Raw genomic sequence first — 17,502 nt, 5'->3', positions numbered from 1 at the left:
TGATTGTATGCCACAGGACAGACTTGCTTGTAAGTCACTAAATTGCACAAATACTAGCAATTTTAAAAGAATGATTAGTTTATATTGCTTCCATGCACCTCATCTTTTTGTTTAGATTCTAATTGAAAACTACAGATATGAGCTGGCTTACCTATTTTTTTAACTTCTTCAGCAAAGTATGGGTCATTCAAATCAACATCAGAGGGAAGTTCCTCCTCACTGGCCTCTTCAGCAAGAGCCTTAAAGTTGAATATAAAAATACAAAATTTCATTATTATAAGAATTATAATAAATGTATACCAAGAAAAACTATGCATTTTTTTTAAACCAAGTAGTTCAATCTAAAAGTAAACCAGTGGCCAAGCGTGGTGGCTCATGCCTGTAATCTCAGCACTTCGGGAGGCCAAAGCGGGTGGATCACGAGGTAAGGAGTTCGAGACCAGCCTGGCCAACACAGTGAAACCCCATCTCTACTAAAACTACAAAAAAATTAGCCAGGCATGGTGGTGCACACTTGTAGTCCCAGCTACTCAGGAGGCTGAGGCAGGAGAATCCTTGAACCCAGGAGGCGGAGGTTGTGGTGAGCCAAGATCGTGCCACTGCACTCTAGCCTAAGCAACAGAGCGAGACTCCATCTCAAAAAATAATAATAATAATAATAAAGTAAACCAGTTTTTAAATGGACCAGTTTATAAGCAACTCCCACCTAAATTATTCTGTTTGTTCAACAAATAATTACAGAGGCTGGACGCAGTGGCTCACGTCTGTAATCCCAGCACTTTGAGAAGCTGAGGTGAGCAGATCACTTGAGGTCAGGAGTTCGAGACCAGCCTGGACAACAAGGCGAAACCCTGTCTCTACTAAAAATACAAAAGTTAGCCAGGCATGGTGGCGGGCACCTCTAATCCCAGCTACTTGGCAGGCGAGGCAGGAGAATCGCTTGAACCCAGGAGGCGGAGGTTGCAGTGAGCCAAGATGGTGCAACCACGCTCCAGCCTCGCAACAGGGCGAGACTCCATCTCAAAACAAACAAACAAACAAACAAAAAAATATAGAATACTTAATAAATGCAGGAAACCATATAAGCCTTTTGGGAGAAATGGAAGTTATCAGATACATGGTTTCTGCCCTCAAAAATTTTACCATCTATTAAAGGAAATCAGACACATAAACACATAGACAAATACATAAATAAAAATAATTCAAGATAGGAAGGGTTAGGAGAGACAAAGTGATGCAGACATTTGAAGGAGAAGATCTGAAGAAGAATACTATTAGATGGGTGATCAGTAATGAGAGGTGGCCTTTTCTCTCATAAAACTGAAAAATGACAGTGACTGAATAACTCGAAATAGTGCATTGTGAATTATCTCTTAAATTACTAGTTACAACAATTTATTTGTTGGTTAATTAAAGAAAATAATTTTTATTATGAAAATTTAAAACAGACATAAAAGTTGTTTAGGACAATGTAATGAACCCTCTGTTCTCATCTCCCAACTTTAACAATTATCTTGTTTTATCTATAAGCTACCCCTAAAAACTGTCAGGCTATTTTTAAGTAAGTTTGCTGGTTAAATTTTTCCTAATCTAATTTGAATAGACTCTTTACTAAATTAGCAAATTTAAATACAGCAATCAAATCTATAAATAAATAGAACATATGTGAACTAAGATCAGGCTAACCAGACTGAATTTATCTCTAGGAATCTAAAACATCTCTAGCCATTTAAACAAAAATATTTAGAATGCCATTATTGCTAAACATCCTGCATGCAAAAAGAACCACTCAAGCCCTAAAGAGTATTTATTTTGACATTAATGTCCTTTTAAGAACAAGTGCTCTGGTTTTTTTTTTTTTTGAGACAGAGTTTCACTCATGTCGCCCAAGCTGGAGTGTAGTGGCATGATCTCAGATCACTGCAACCTCTGACTCCCAGGTTCAAGTGATTCTCCTGCCTCAGCCTCCCATGTAGCTGGGATTACAGGCGTCTGCCACCACACCCGGCTAATTTTTTGTATTTTTAGTAGAGACGGGTTTCACCATGTTGGGCAGGCTGGTCTTGAACTCCTGACCTTAGGTGATCCACCTGCCTCAGTCTCCCAAAGTGCCGGGATTACAGGCGTGAGCCACCACGCCCAGCCAAGAACAAGTGCTTCTTTTTTTTTTTTTTTTTGAGATGGAGTCTTGCTCTGTTGCCCAGGCTGGAGTGCAGTGGCACAATCTTGGCTCACTGCAAGCTCCACTTCCTGGGTTCACGCCATTCTCCTGCCTCAGCCTCCTGAGTAGCTGGGACCACAGGCGCCCGCCACCATGCCCAGCTAATTTTTTTGTATTTTTAGTAGAGACAGGGTTTCACTGTGTTAGCCAGGACGGTCTCGATCTCCTGACCTCGTGATCAGCCCACCTTGGCCTCCCAAACTGCCGGGTTTACAGGCATGAGCCACCGCGCCCAGCCAGAACAAGTGCTTCTAAGAATTTTTTTTTTTTTTTTTTTTTACCAAACTATTATATGGATTCAGCAGTACCATACTTTCAATGAAGAATATTTGCTATGTATCTACTCACACATTTCTTTAACTGCTTTATAGATCTAAACAACCACTAGATCAAAATACTAGATAACATGGCATATAACATGTATTCATTTCTTCAGTCATAATTTTTCAGTATCAAAATTGAAACCACTGAGGAACAAAGGGGCAAAAATATTTTTAACTTGAAGAAAGTTCTTGAAACTCTTCTATATACAAAGAACCCGCGGAGCCGGAAAGGATCTGTTGGAGTCAAGTCCAGTACTGAGTATTGTAGGGTATAGAACACCCTGGACATTCAACAACATATTTTGAATGCTGCTGACAAACGAGTCCAGACTCAGCCCAAATGAACGGAAAAAGTAAAAGCATAAGCTCGAAGCTCCCTGCAAATGAAAATCAAACAGAATAGCTGCTACAATTCTCAGAGTGACTACTTTATTGACCCCATAAGGGCCCACTTGAGACATTTCCAGTAAACAGATAGCTTAACATTTGTGGAGTTATTTCATTTAAAAGATATTTTGCAGCCTACTGAGTTTGAAAAGGAGTTCTAGGGAAGAACAGAGTTAGTCAGCACATCAATGGGAGCAGGACTCTTACCCCATGTGGTGTTACATGTATATTGTTTTCACACATGGGTTCTGGCTTGTAAGTTCCTTAGCCCTTGCTATAGTCCTTTGTGTTCGGTCTTAAGGGCAGGACTGTACTCTTCCCTCACCTTTCTGACTGTGTGTCTTAAGACTTTCCCCAGACAGAGTCCTCCTGCCCTGTACTCTGTGGAAAAGGAATGCTGGCATCACGAAGTTTCCATAAAAAACCAACAGAAATGAGTTCACAGAGCTTCTGGGTAGCCGGACACATGGAGGTTCCTGGAGGGTGGAGTGCCCACAGAGGCATGGAAGCTCCACACCCCTTCCCCATACCTTACCCTATTTCCTCTGTATCCTTTGTAATATCCTTTATGATAAACCAGCAAATGTGTATGTTTCCCTGAGGTCTGTGGCCACTCCAGCAAATTAACTGAACCTAAAGAGGGGGTCATGGGAACCCCAACTTAAAGCCAGTCAGTCAGAAATTCTGGATGTTCAGACGTCGGACTGGTGGCTGAAAGGGTGGACACAGTCTTGGGGACTGAGCCTCCAACCTATGGGATCTGAAACTATCTCCAGGTAGTGTTGGAATTGGAGGACACCCAGTTGGTGTCCACTGATTAGTGTGTGGAGAAATCTCCCTACCCATTTGGTCACAGAAGTCTTCTTCTGTGTTGACAGCTGTAATGTGAGAGCAGAAGAAAAACACAGTCTGAAAGAATTTTTCCCAAAACACCCAATTTCTCCATTTTACTATCCATTTCCACAAACACTGACTATAATAGAAGTATAAAAATTACTCCACTGCAACACTCAGCTTTGCATCTCTCTACTTTTACAGCACTAAAAGTCAAAGCTGTACCGAAAACATTATAAGAAGACACAGTATAGAAACAGTATAGTAGAGAACAGAAGAAAGAACACTGGTCTGAGTAATTGTGGATTCTGGTCTCAGCTTGGCCACTGGTATGCTGTGTAACCTCAGATTAATCAGCTAATTTTTTTTTCAATTGTAAAACAGGGTTGGACTAGAATTAATAATTTTAAGATTCCCCAAGTTGCAAAATTTTGTCATTATCAGTGATAATGCTCTAAGGCACACCACCGCCAGAATGCTGCATTTCAGTGACAAGAGCATTTTTAGTGGCAAAAACCTAAGTGATCTGTGCTATTACTGAGAACTCTGGAAAACTCTGGAAAAGATGTTATTCCCTGAACAACGTGAGTCAAATCATATTGTCCACAGACACCATGTTAACACAGAGGAAATACTCTTTTTTTTTTTTTTTTTGAGACAGAGTCTTGTCCTGTCGCCCAGGTTGGGGAGCAGTGGCGCAATCTTGGCTCACTGTAACCTCCACCTCCTGGGGTTCAAGTGATTCGCCTGCTTCAGCCTCCCAAGTAGCTGGGATTACAGATGCGTGATACCACGCCCAGCTAATTTTTGTATTTTTAGTAGAGACGGGGTTTTGCCATATTGGCCATGCTGGTCTCGAACTCCTGACCTTAGGTGATCCACCTGACTTGGCTTCCCAAAGTGTAGGGATTACAAGCATGAGCCACCGCACCCGCCCAGGAAATACTCTTGATAAAGGAATTTAATGACAATAAGGTGATGGATGAGCCATAAGATAATATTGCAAGGCGAAAATGCAGGTTGAGAGATGGAAAGTATGGCATAATTTCACTCATGTTAAAAACCTCTATGTGCACATATCCTCAAGGAAAAAAAGTCTGTATGTACCTCTTTTGCTCAGAAACACCGAACAGAATCATACTGCTTGTATCTAGATATTAACTGAACTATGTGTTTTATGTAGGTGGCATGTAAATGTAAAATGTCAGAATGCAGCAGTTGAAGTGGCTCTGGACTGTGACCAGGCTTTGCATGCCATTAGGTGGCCATGCTGAAAATGCTTAACTTACTGCATTCTCACTTTCCTCTTTCTTAAAATTGGGATGATGACAAGGCCTACTTCAGTGAGTGGTTACATTTTGAGATAATGGATCCCAAGCACCTGGTACCATCTGATACATGGTTGGTATTCAACAAACATTTGGTCATAATTATCGCTGATACCTTCTGTTTCCTTTTCAGCCTTTTTTTCTCTTTCTTTTTCTCTAAAAATTGTTCCCAAGGGGTCAGTTTATCTTTTCCTTCCAATTTGTTCTTGACCATCTCTTCTGCACTTTCTTTAAGACCTGAGGGAAAAAATCCAAATAGTTTAGCTTAAAATGTCTTATTGTCTGGCAATCACTTAAACATATAATTTATAAAGAAAAATATAATTTACGCATATTTAGTAGAGTAACAAAGATAACATGCAATGGTAAATATCTGTAATACCCCAATATCATACAGTGACATAGGACCAACTTGTACAAAAGTTATTTCCTAATAACAAACAACAATAAACCTAACCAAACAAAATCAAAACAAACCACCAAACAAACCTAGCAACTTGATACATGGTCAAGCCACTAAAGAAAAACACTGTATTTAGGCTCAGGCTTCATTTCTCTAAACTTTTTTATTTTGAGATGCTAAGAAAACTTCTGAACTAATTCTTCTCAGGATACTAATTAATTTTTGTAGCAAAAGACAAGTGGCTTCTCTTGTCTTTAATTACCCCACGTGCTTCTGTCATCCAAGTGAAAGCCTGTGTTCTCTGCAAACTACTGGTTTTGAACAAAAATTGTTTAGTAAGGAATCCCTGTTGAACTATCCCATGAGCAAAGGATTCTCAATCTTTTCTCAAGCACTCTTGTGAGGCCACATAGAAAAGATCAAAAGGATCACCAAGTTCACATTCTATTTCATATGGTTTAGTTCTTTCAATGCTGCTACTTGCTCTTATATTTCATCTCAAAAAGTCTTTCTTCCTATGATCTGCTGTTCCTGATTCACGTTTCTAGGTATCTTATGCAATAATGAGAGGGGGTAAGAAGGTGGGAGAAAAAGCCCTAAGGCTGATCTATCAGTTTACAAAGACCCTCATTATTGCCAAAGTAAAGGAAATGTAAATACTGTGCTGTCCCCTTTGATAATAAAAGATGTTTTTTATTTTGTAGTAGTGTTTAGAGGACATACTTGGGTGGATCTTCAAATATTTAGATGACACAAAATTCATTAAAAAAAATGAGACGTGATCAATCCAGATCATCTTCTCAGACACATTCTAAATTCTAAGAAAGTAGAAACTATACTAAATATAATTCTCTTTTGCTAATGAGTATATAGAGACTGAGAACATGTAGCAATTTGTCTAAGAACATGGAGGTAGGAAGCTGCACAGCTAAATTTTGAATTCCTGGTCATCCTCTCAACTATTATCAGATACACCTAAAATGCTAGTTTGACTTACAGAATGAAGAAATATATAGCCCAATAATAAAATCTAAAACTCTGGGCCTCTGGTTCCTTATCTGCAAAATGAATGGTTTAGATCAGAAGTATGCAACCCTTTCCTCCCACGTGCACTGATTTTTCCCCCTCAAAACATTTGGTAGAAGTAAAAATATATAAAACAACTAAAAGTAGTGCTTTTGGGCCTTGAGTTTCAAAGAGTTTCAAACAGCTGAAATAGATCTCTAAGACCTTCCTTGGTTTTTAACCCAACACTTAATCTCCAAATTTCTATAGCTTAGAAAAGTATTAATGTTAACCTACACACCCAAGGTAACATAGATTTGTTTTTATGACATACTGCTGTTAGGATCTCTAACTTACAGGATGCAAAATCAGAACGTAATTCTCAATTTAAAAATGTTTCTTATGAGAAAAACATAATTCACTTTAGTAAATAGTTTTCAGGAGAAATGTGTAATATAAAACCATGTTTAGATCTCTGATTCAACAGATAAACAGCATCTAAGAAAAGTAAACTGGGATCTTCATTTGAGAGAAAGCAGCAAATTCTGATAAAACAAGTTGATTTCGAATAACAAAATAATTTATGTATTCTACCTGTAGGTGAGCACACAATCAGTTCAGTCTCAAATTTTAAATGTACAGTAATATATCATTACATATGATGTTTAATAATCTTTGAAAGTATCCTACTATAATTTCCTCATGCATTAAGATTTTATTACTTCAAAATACTAAATACAGAAATTTTTTCACCAAAAAAGTTATTTACTGATTTTGATCCAAGCTCTTCTTCTAAATCACCATGATGCTAAGGAGGGTTCTGTGTTGTTGTCTCTCAGGTGACTAGAGGACTGGGTTGATGTGTCTCAACCTTTTTTGGAGGCATGGATAGCATGAGATTTTGATAAAAGTTATGGACTCTCTCTCTAGCACTGTACTGGAAAAACTTGCATACAAAGTTCAGGAGGTTTATGATATCCAAAGATCATCTCTGTGTAATGATCCAAGAGCTTAAGGTAAAGAACATTTATAGGAGCTGAACAGGTCTAGCCTGGGGGAAGATGAAAGTCCATTACCATAACTTTGAAGATTACCAGCATTGACATTTGTAGGTTCTACATCAGAAATTTTCTCAATTTCAGCATTATTGTTATTTTGGACCAGATGATTCTTTGTTGTGACGGGCTATCCTGTACATTGGAAGTTATTTAGCAGTATCTCTGGTTATCCACTAGATGCTAGTAGCCCCAGGTGTTAACAATCAAAAATGTCTCCAGACATTGCCAAATATCCTCTTGGGGGGCAAAATTACCTGTAGTTAAGAATCACTGTTCTAGACAATGATTAAAAATCATTTCTAAAAAAAAGGGCTATGTCAATATTTGAACCACATAAGTGATGGTATCTTATTTGGTGCTTGATTACATAATGTCTTCTTAATTTATAAGTTTTATCTGAGCAGTCCTTTCTTCTAACTAGACCAAAAGCAGCTTAAAGTCACCTTCTTTAGTATTCCATAATATTTAGCATAGTGCCAGACACACAGTAAATACTTAATAAACACTTAATTGATCTGTCTTAAAGGAGGGACTCTTATTTCAAGCCAACTGTTTGATCTTTCATGTTTGGAATATATTCTCTCTAACAGAAAATGAATCAAAACTTTAGGATCAAAATAATGGCCTTCATCCCCAAGTGGCTCATGTGGTTAAAAACAAAAAAAGAAAAGGACCTATAGCTCTAAAATAATTCATGAAATGTTTACTCTTAGGAAATAATGTTTTTCTGGTACTTTGTTTATAACAATAAAGAAACAGTATCTTCAGTACAATACAGTCTGTAATTTTTTTGCCTGGCTCTCACTTAATACACCCAAATAGTAGCATAAGAAACACATGGAAATAAATGCACACACCACCATGATAACTTAAAAAATGCTTTGTTCTTGTTGTCATCATGAGGTCATTTAAATCTCTTACCACAGATCACAGTTGTTTATGTTCTAAGTTCTTAAAAATATGCCCATCCCAGAAGCCTCTTGGCATAAGTACAAGAACATTCTTCAGAGATAGTTTTAGCCTCTGAGAGCAGCCACTATGTGACTGAAAAACAACTTCATTATAACTGTTTTTAGTTTTGCACAAATTTGTCAAAAAATTTTAAGTGCATATCCAAGCACTTCTGAATTAGTTAAAAATAACATCAATAATTCTACAAGTAAGGGGCAAAAATCTCTCTCAAAGTCAACCACAAACATAGATGACTCAATTATGACAATAACAATTTAAGCACAATCCATTGAGAATTATTCTGGCAGTTTGCATACATATAAAAATATTAAATATCCTTGCAAAACCCACAAAAATAACAGTATAAATTCCTCCTACCTTATTCATTTAAAATATCTGAAAAGTCTTCAAAGGGCAGGAGATGAGTAACTTAAAATAACTCCACTAGGTACTATAATTGGTTTTGGTCATAAAAACAAAATGTACATTTAAACATTTCTGATATAGGCTGAAACTAGCGCTCTTTATTTAAATCTGACTGTGTAACACTCAATTCCAAAAGTAGCTTTTGAAATCTAACCAGCCATCACCACTGCCACCAAAACTCCAAATTTGGAATCCACTTTGATTATAAGGCTTTTTTTTGAGACATAGTCTTGCTCTGTCACCCAGGCTGGAGTGCAATGGCACAGCCTTGGCTCACTATAACCTCCACCTCCCAGGTTCAAGTGATTTTCCTGTCTCAGCCTCCCTAGTAGCTGGGATTATAGGTGCACGCCACCACACCTGGCTAATTTCTTTTTGTATTTTTAGAAGAGATGGTGTTCACCATGTTGGCCAGGCTGGTCTTGAACTCCTGACCTCAGGTGATCCACCCACCTCGGCCTCCCAAAGTGCTGGGATTACAAGCATGAGCCACCACGCTTGGCCGAGTATAAGGCTTCTTAGGGGTAAACCACTGGCCATGCCCTGAGGAACGTGTCATCAAAGGCACTCCTTCAAACTCTCCACTACAATGGTTTGGGGAGAAGGAACGACACATTCACTCTCATAACAGCGGTCACAGGATATTTGGTCCAGAAAAGTTAACGGGATCTTTGCCAGGGCCATTTTTTCCTCCCTGGTAAAGTAGGGTGACTATGTGCATAGGATATCCTTAAAGCATATTGGATAAACCAAGTGATCAATCTTTCAAATAAGAAATGTGAAGATCTGAAGTGTTTTGAACTTGGTTTAGGATCTCACAATTTCTTGTATGAACTTCTGTAAATCCCTCTCTCCTAAACCTTTTTTTTTTTTTTTTTTTTTGAGACAGGGTCTTGCTCTGTTGCCTAGGCTGGAGTGCCGTAGTGCAATCACAGCTCACTGCAGCCTTGACCTCCCAGGCACAGGCAATCCTCCCACCTCAGCCTCCTCAGTAGCAGGACCACAAGTGTACATCACCATACCCAGCTAATTTATTTTACTTTTCGTAGAGATGTAAGTCTCACTGTGTTGCCCAGGCTAGTCTTGAACTCCTGGGCTCAAATTATCCTCCTGCCTCAGCCTCTGAAAGTGTTGGGATTACAGGCACAAGCCACCATGCCCAGGCTCTCCTAAACTCTTACAGTATCATGGTCTTCTATTCTCTAGCACTTGTCACAGTTGCAATTATATATTTATTTGTAGAATTTTAAAAATTATTATTAATAGGTTGCAAGCTCCATGAGGGCAAAGGTCATAGCCTGTTCTTCTCTTGACGGTAACTCCAGTGGCCAGTGAAAGGTGTGACATACAGCACACACCTTATAAATGTCTGCTGAATAAAAGAGCAAATAAAAATAAAAAAATGAGTCAAATTTGTTCCCAACCTTACAGTCTAGGAACAACAATGCATAAAATTAAAAAGTAAAATAACAACTAGCCTTGTGAACAATAGTAAATAGCGTAAATGACCAATCAGCCAGAGCCAACAAATACTCTTTGGGTGCACTTAACACTATGAGAATAGTGTTATATGGAAACACCACACACAGTCATAGGATAATAAGGATAAGGGTACAGGTAGCTGCTTAGAATAGGTGATTGCTTCTCATATAACCCTCGATTCTGTATCTTCCAAAACATTCAATGAAGTATCCATAAAAAATATGCCCAAGGTATGCGATGAATGAACACATGTTAATACTTTTTTTTGTTGCTGATTGTCTAAAAGCTATTTAACTGGGTAGAAATTGTTTTACATTTGTCTTGAATTTGGGCTTATCATATTCTTCTTCCAAATCGCCTTTTACTTTCCCTTGAAATGATATCTTCCATTTACAATCATATTCAGTTTACTGTAAATCAAGCTGCCCCTTCTTAGAATCAAATATTCTTAAAAACTAACTTCAAATATAAAACAACATTTGGGCCTCATTAGGGAGCTATTGTTTCCTGTATTTGCCTGTACTTTATTTGTATGTTTTCTTTGCCTTTCGAGTAGTTTGTAATCACAATGTACACAATATCAAGCTATCCTAGTACTGACAAACTAAAATTCTGGCCAAGTCTGGCGAAGCCATTCTGCTAATTAGTTTATGGCAAAGAAGACTGAAGAACTACTTGTTCTATTGTTATTTTTATACATGTTTACAGACAAGGTAGAAAATAAATGAAAACTTTTAAATGTAAGGAAACAAAAGGAATTTCTTGGAATCCAGTCACAGTAAGAAAGCTCAAACAGAATATTTCAAACAGAAATATTAAACTAGATTAGACGCAAGGAGTTTTCCTTGGGGACAAACACTAATCTGCTATGGTCTTATAGGGATCTTTGGTTGTAATGGATTGCTGGCCAAGAAGCCAAGACACAGAGTTTGAAGCCTGATCACAGTGGGAGGTCCCAGCAGAGACCACTACATCAAGCCAAGATGCTTAAGGGTGCTCTCAGTGGGTGATGTTCCTCCCCCCACAAATCAGAGAGAACACATGCCTGTTTGGGCTTTGGTTATGGGGAGAAAGAGGGAAGTAAAAATACATTTTTCCCCATAGAATTTATAACCACAAACCCCTGGGTTTGTGGCTGGAATTCACACTACTTGTGTGGCCCAAAATAATCCAATCCAAAAATTTAGCTTCAATTGGTGTTGTATTGGAAGTGCCCTTAGGCATCTGGCAAATATTTTTTAAAAGAAGTACTTTGACCCAGGCTTCTGCAATTCCCTTAGGTAAAGATTCAAGAACAATGAGATCACAATCAAACTTCACAGAAACAAAGGATAAGAACCATAAAGACTATGAATACTGGAATTATCAGATACAGGATATAAATCAGCACTTTTAAAAAACAAAAGAGGAAATTAAAAGACAGACTAACAAAAGGATAAGACTAGAAAAAAAAATAAACAGCACACCAGACAGAGGTAAAGAAAGAATTAATGAACTGAAAAACAAAAGTGAAGAAATTACCCAGCATGTTGTAGAGATTCAAAGGGATGGAAAATATGAGTTACCAGATTCAGAGTTAGAATGTACCACCGGTATCAAACAGGATTTCTAGAAGGAGAAAACAGAGAAGATTGGGAAAATGTAATACTTCAAGAGAAAATGGTGGAAAAGTTTTCAGAACTAATGAAAGATGATAATCTTCAGAATTCTGGGTATTTAATTTTAAGCAAGATTAAAGCTAACAAGCAAAAAATGACCTACATCAGAGTGCAACTCTAGAACACCTAAGACAATGAAAATATCTTCAAAGCCAGGTACCCAAGACAGCACTGTAGGGCAAGACCACATCTCTCCCGACAGGATTCAAAAGTGGGCCCTGAGGGATTAAAATACTTGTTTTTTAGTCACACTGGCTTCCTGACTTGAACAGGAGTCAACAAGTCTTGTGAGCTCACAGTAAAATTGACCCTTCCCAGAAAGAGGCTAAGAGGGGGATTGGCTTGGTGCATCCAAGATAATACCCTTCCCTCCCTAATCCTCAATATTCACAGCCCCACTATCACAATCTGCCCCCAGAAATCATCCCACTAGGAATAATCTCTTTATGCCTTTTCTCCCTATTCATTTTGGTCACTGCAAAAAGCCCCTAATCATCATGTTCCCCTTAATATCCCATGTTCTCATCCCTAGAAGGTAACGATACATCCTTTCTTCTGCCCCATTCTCTGCCAACTCTCTACCACTAAATTCTGTGGAATTCACAGTACACCATCAGCAGAATCTCATTATATCTCTGAACATTTTCTTTATCTTGTTCTAATTGAAACTTGGCTCTCTACCAAGGATACTGCATACTACAGTCCTTTCAATTGTTGCTGTTGGGTTGTATTTTAGCTTGTTTTCTTCACAGAACCCCCATACCCACTGGCCTAGAGGTGGGCTAGCTGTGGTGGTCATCAATGTTCTTCATCCAGTTTTCTGAAGTGTGGTACTGGTCTAGGGATAGGCAGACCAACTGACCAGTAAAACACAGAGCCAAGCAACAAACCTATAGTTCTAAAACTCTGGTACATGAGAGGTGACATGTCAGATTACTAGAGGAAAGGAGAGATTATACCACAAATGGAACAAGATAAAAAAGGTTTTCTATATGGCACAAGATAAAATCAGGTCCCTACCTCATATTAAAAAAAAACGACTCCAGATGGATCAAGGACTTAAATGTCCCAAACCTTGCACCTTTTAGTAAAAAATCAAAGGGAACATTCTTCTCATCTGGACAAAAAAGGGTTTCTCAGATAAAACAGAAAATATTAACTATAAAAGATAAATCTGACAATATTAAAATCAAGTATTCTTGTTCATTAGATGACAGAAGAAAGTGGGAGAAGAGAGGAATTACAAATTAGAAGATATTTGCTGTCTTATATAAGACAAAGGATCAGTATCAGAAGTAAATAAAGAGTTGCTAAAAGCCAACAGGAAAAGCACAAACAGTATAACAGAAAAATGGTCAAAAAACATCTACTAGTATTTCACAGAGAAGGAAACATGTATGTTCAGTCTCATTGGTGACAAGAGAAATGCAAATCAAACGCTGCTGGTGGAAATGTCAAGTAATATCACCACCCTCATAAAGTTCAACATTCATGGTTGGGCATGGTGGCTCATGCCTATAATCCCAGCACTTTGGGAGGCCAAGGCGGGTGGATTACCTAAGGTCAAGAGTTCAAGACCAGCCTGGCCAATGTGGCAAAACCCTGTCTCTACTAAAAATACAAAAAATTAGCTGGGTGTGGTGGCGGACACCCGTAATCCCAGCTATTTGGGAGGCTGAGACAAAAGAATTGCTTGAATCCAGGAGGCGGAGGTTGCAGTGAGCCAAGATCGTGCCATTGCACTCCAGCCTGGGCGACAGAGTGAAACTCTGTCTCAAAAAAAAAAAAAAAAAAAATTCAACATTCATATACCTTACGACTCAGCAATCATACTCCTACACAAATACCCAGAAAAACTTAAACCTGTACTAGGGGACATGCACAGAAATGTTCCCAACAGCATGATTCATCATAGTAATACCTAAGAACAACTGAAATGTGACAGGAGAATGAACATATAAACTATAGTATAGAAGTTAAGTGGATGGGCCGGGTGTGGTGGCTCACACCTGTAATCCCAGCACTTTGGGAGGCCGAGATGGGCGGATCACGAGGTCAGGAGATCAAGACCATCCTGGCTAACACGGTGAAACCCCGTCTCTACTAAAAATACAAAAAATTAACCAGGCATGGTAGCGGGCGCCTATAGTCCCAGCTACTGGGGAGGCTGAGGCAGGAGAATGGTGTGAACCCGGGAGGCGGAGCTTGCAGTGAGCTGAGATCACGCCACTGCACTCCAGCCTGGGTGACAAAGCAAGACTCGTCTCAAAACAAACAAACAAACAAAAATAAAAAACAAAAACAAACAAACAACAAAAGAAATGGATGACCTACAGCTACACAAAATAAATCTTAGCAATATAAAGTGAAAAAAAAAAATCAGTCCCAAAATGATTTAAACGTATCCCAAACACACCCACACTTCCTCCCACATTAACAAAGTTAACTTTAATATCACAGATATGTGCAAATATCACCACAATTTTAGAACATTTTCATCTCCTCAAAAAGAAACCCTGTCCCCGACCCTCCCTCCTGTGGCAAACACTAGCCTACTTTCTGTCTCTATAGATTTTCCATGCTGGACTATTGATGAGAGACTGTCTTAATCTATAGATTATGATTACTCCAATTATGTACACCAGAGATACTTTTGATAAAGTATGTGGTCTTTTTGACTGTCTTCTTTCACTTAGCATAGTATTTTCAAGGTTCATCTATGTTGTAGCATGCATCAGCATTTCATTCCTTTTTATGTACCCATATCTCTTAAGAATATTTATCAAGGATATAAAACTACACACAATGTTCCAAAGAAGACATACAAATGGCCAACAGGTATATGAAAAAGTGCTCAACATCACTAATCATCAGAGAAATGCAAATCAAAACCATGATGAGGTATTACTTCATAGTTGCTAGGATGGGTATTATAAAAAAGACGAGATAACAAGTGCTGGTGAAGGTGTGTACACTGTTGGTGGGATTATAAATTGGTACAGCTAATATGGAAAACAGCATGGAGGTTCCTCAAAAAACAGAACTACCATAAGATCCAGCAATCCCACTTCTGGGTGTATATCCAAAGGAAATGAAATCAGTATCTTGAAGAGACATCTGAACCCCTATGTTCATTGCAGCATTATTCGCAATAACCAAGATAGGGAAACAATCTAAATGTCCATCAACAGATGAATTAATAGTGGTAAATATATACAACGGAATATTATTCAGCTACAAAAAAGAAAATCCTGCCATTTGTGACAACACAGATGATCCTAGAGAACATATTATGTTCGGTGAAGCCAGACACAGAAAGATAAATACCTAGTAGAGTTCATGTGGAATCTAAAAAAGTCAAACTCAGAAGCAGAGAGTAAAACAGTGGTTGCCAAGGGCTTGCTTGAGGGTGGGGAAAATGGGGAGATGTTGGTCAAAAAATAGGAATGTTCAGTTACAAGATGAATAAGTTCTGGGATCTAGTGTACAGAATGGGTGGTGATGGATGTGTTAATATCACGTAGTAATCATTACATGTATATGTATATTAAATCATCACACTGTATAGCTTAAATATATTCAATCTTTGTCAGTTAAATATTTTTAAAAACCTATATACAATGGAAAGTAAATGAATAAATACTGAAATCTGGATAATGGTTTCCTCAAGTATAGAGTGGCAGAAGAGGATCAAACAGGTAAATATAAGTTATTGCAAGGTTCTAGCTTTCGTAGTGGGTGGTGGGTTCACTTATTCATTATAACAAACAAACAAACCAATCAATAAAAAAAGGCCCATGCTGGACTATTGATGAGAGACTGTCTTAATCTATAGATTATGATTACTCCAATTATGTACACCAGAGATACTTAAAGAGGTTAAGTTTAATGAATTTGACCATATCACACTTCTGTTCTTCAAAAGACACTATAAAGTAAAATCACAAACCAGGAAGAGACATCTGCAAAACACATTACTGATAAAAGACCGGCCCAGAATATATGAAGAACTCCTAGGAATCAGAATCAATAAAGAATACATGAATAGACATTTCACATATGAGGAAAAACAATTAGTAACCAGGTAAATGCCTAAGTATTACTTTAAAAACTGAAGTCAGGTTGCATCATCTCCATTTCCCGTCTCACACAGGGTGAAAGCTAAAGTCCATCCAGGGGTGTAGAAAACCCTTTGTGATTTGGCTGCCTCTCTGACCTCATCTTCTGCTTTCCATACCCTGGCTAACTGTGTTCCAGTCACACTGGCTGCCTCATTATTCCTGGATACATCAGTCATGTTCCCCCTCAGGGCGTTTGCATTTGTTGCTTCCTCTCCCTGAAATGCTCTTTCCTAGGATAACACATGGTGACTACTGTCATTTCTATTAGGTCTTTGTTAAAGTGTCACTGTCTCAGTGAAGCCTTCCCTGACTGTCCAATTTAAATTGCTACTCATTCCCAACCATAAACTTCTTATTCCCCATGTAGGCTTTAGGCTTTTGTTTCCACCAGCTTTAATCACCACCTGAGATAGCATATATTTTGCTTATTTTCTTACTAACTTCTCTTCCTCCCCAGGCCACACACAATAGAATGCAGAGCCCATTGAAGGCCTGGACCTTTGTCTATTCTGTTCAATACTCCATGACAAGAACAGAGTCTGGTACATAGTAGGAACTCTCAATATCTGGGAATACACATACTAAAACCATGAGACATCATTACTTATGTACTCAAACGGCAAAAAAGAAAAAGCCTGATAGTATCAGTTAAAGGTAAGGATAAAGAACTATGGGAACTCATGCTACTGGTGAGAGTATAAGATGGCACAAGCATTTGGGAAAACACTTTGGCATGACCTAGTGGAGGTAATTATGAGCATGTTACAACCAAGAAATTCTACATATATCCAAGAAATTCCATGCATATCTTCGTGATAAGTCCAAGAATATTCACAAAGGCACGGTTTCATAACCAAAATAAAGTATAATAACTAGCAACAGAACAGATACATTGTGATATAGTTATACAATGGAATTCTCTGTAGCCATGAAAATGAATGAACCATATACACATATATGGATATGGCTAACTCTCAAAAACAGAATGTTTAATTTTATTTTTTATTTTTTAGAGATAGAGCCTTGCTCTGTGGCCCAGGCTGGAGTGTAATGGTGCGATTTTGGCTCACTGCAACCTCCCCTTCCCAGTTTCAAGCAGGTCTCCTGCCTCAGCCTCCCAAGTGGCTGGAATTACTGGCGTCTGCCACCAAACCCAGCTAACTTTTGTATTTTTTTAGTAAAGACGGAGTTTCACCATGCTGGCCAGGATGGTCTCGAACTCCTGACCTCAGGTGATCTGCCCACCTCAGCCTCCCAAAGTGCTCGGATTATAAGCGTGAGCCACGACACCTGGCCCAGAATGTT

At 38.4% G+C, this 17,502-nt stretch overlaps 1 protein-coding gene across 4 annotated transcripts in view; it reads right to left on the bottom strand.

Annotated features, from left to right (window-relative positions):
- Positions 1 to 17,502, bottom strand: part of ESF1 (ESF1 nucleolar pre-rRNA processing protein homolog) — a 68,839-nt gene that overhangs the window by 13,398 nt on the left and 37,939 nt on the right. For 3 of the 4 annotated variants that reach the window (XM_015457778.3, XM_045362481.2, XM_005568331.4), the window contains exons 10-11: positions 5,209 to 5,330; positions 152 to 239 (exon numbers count right to left, since the gene is read on the bottom strand). In XM_015457778.3, coding sequence (XP_015313264.3) covers positions 152 to 239; positions 5,209 to 5,330 — 210 coding nt within the window. Of the gene's footprint in view, positions 1 to 151; positions 240 to 5,208; positions 5,331 to 11,939; positions 12,027 to 17,502 lie in introns of those variants that run through there. The other variant, XR_012419116.1, reaches the window with a different exon arrangement.

Source organism: Macaca fascicularis, chromosome 10 (assembly GCF_037993035.2).
Source record: "Macaca fascicularis isolate 582-1 chromosome 10, T2T-MFA8v1.1".
NCBI lineage: Eukaryota > Metazoa > Chordata > Mammalia > Primates > Cercopithecidae > Macaca > Macaca fascicularis.
Note: the sequence above shows the minus strand (reverse complement) of the source record. Positions and strands in the feature narration are given on the sequence as shown.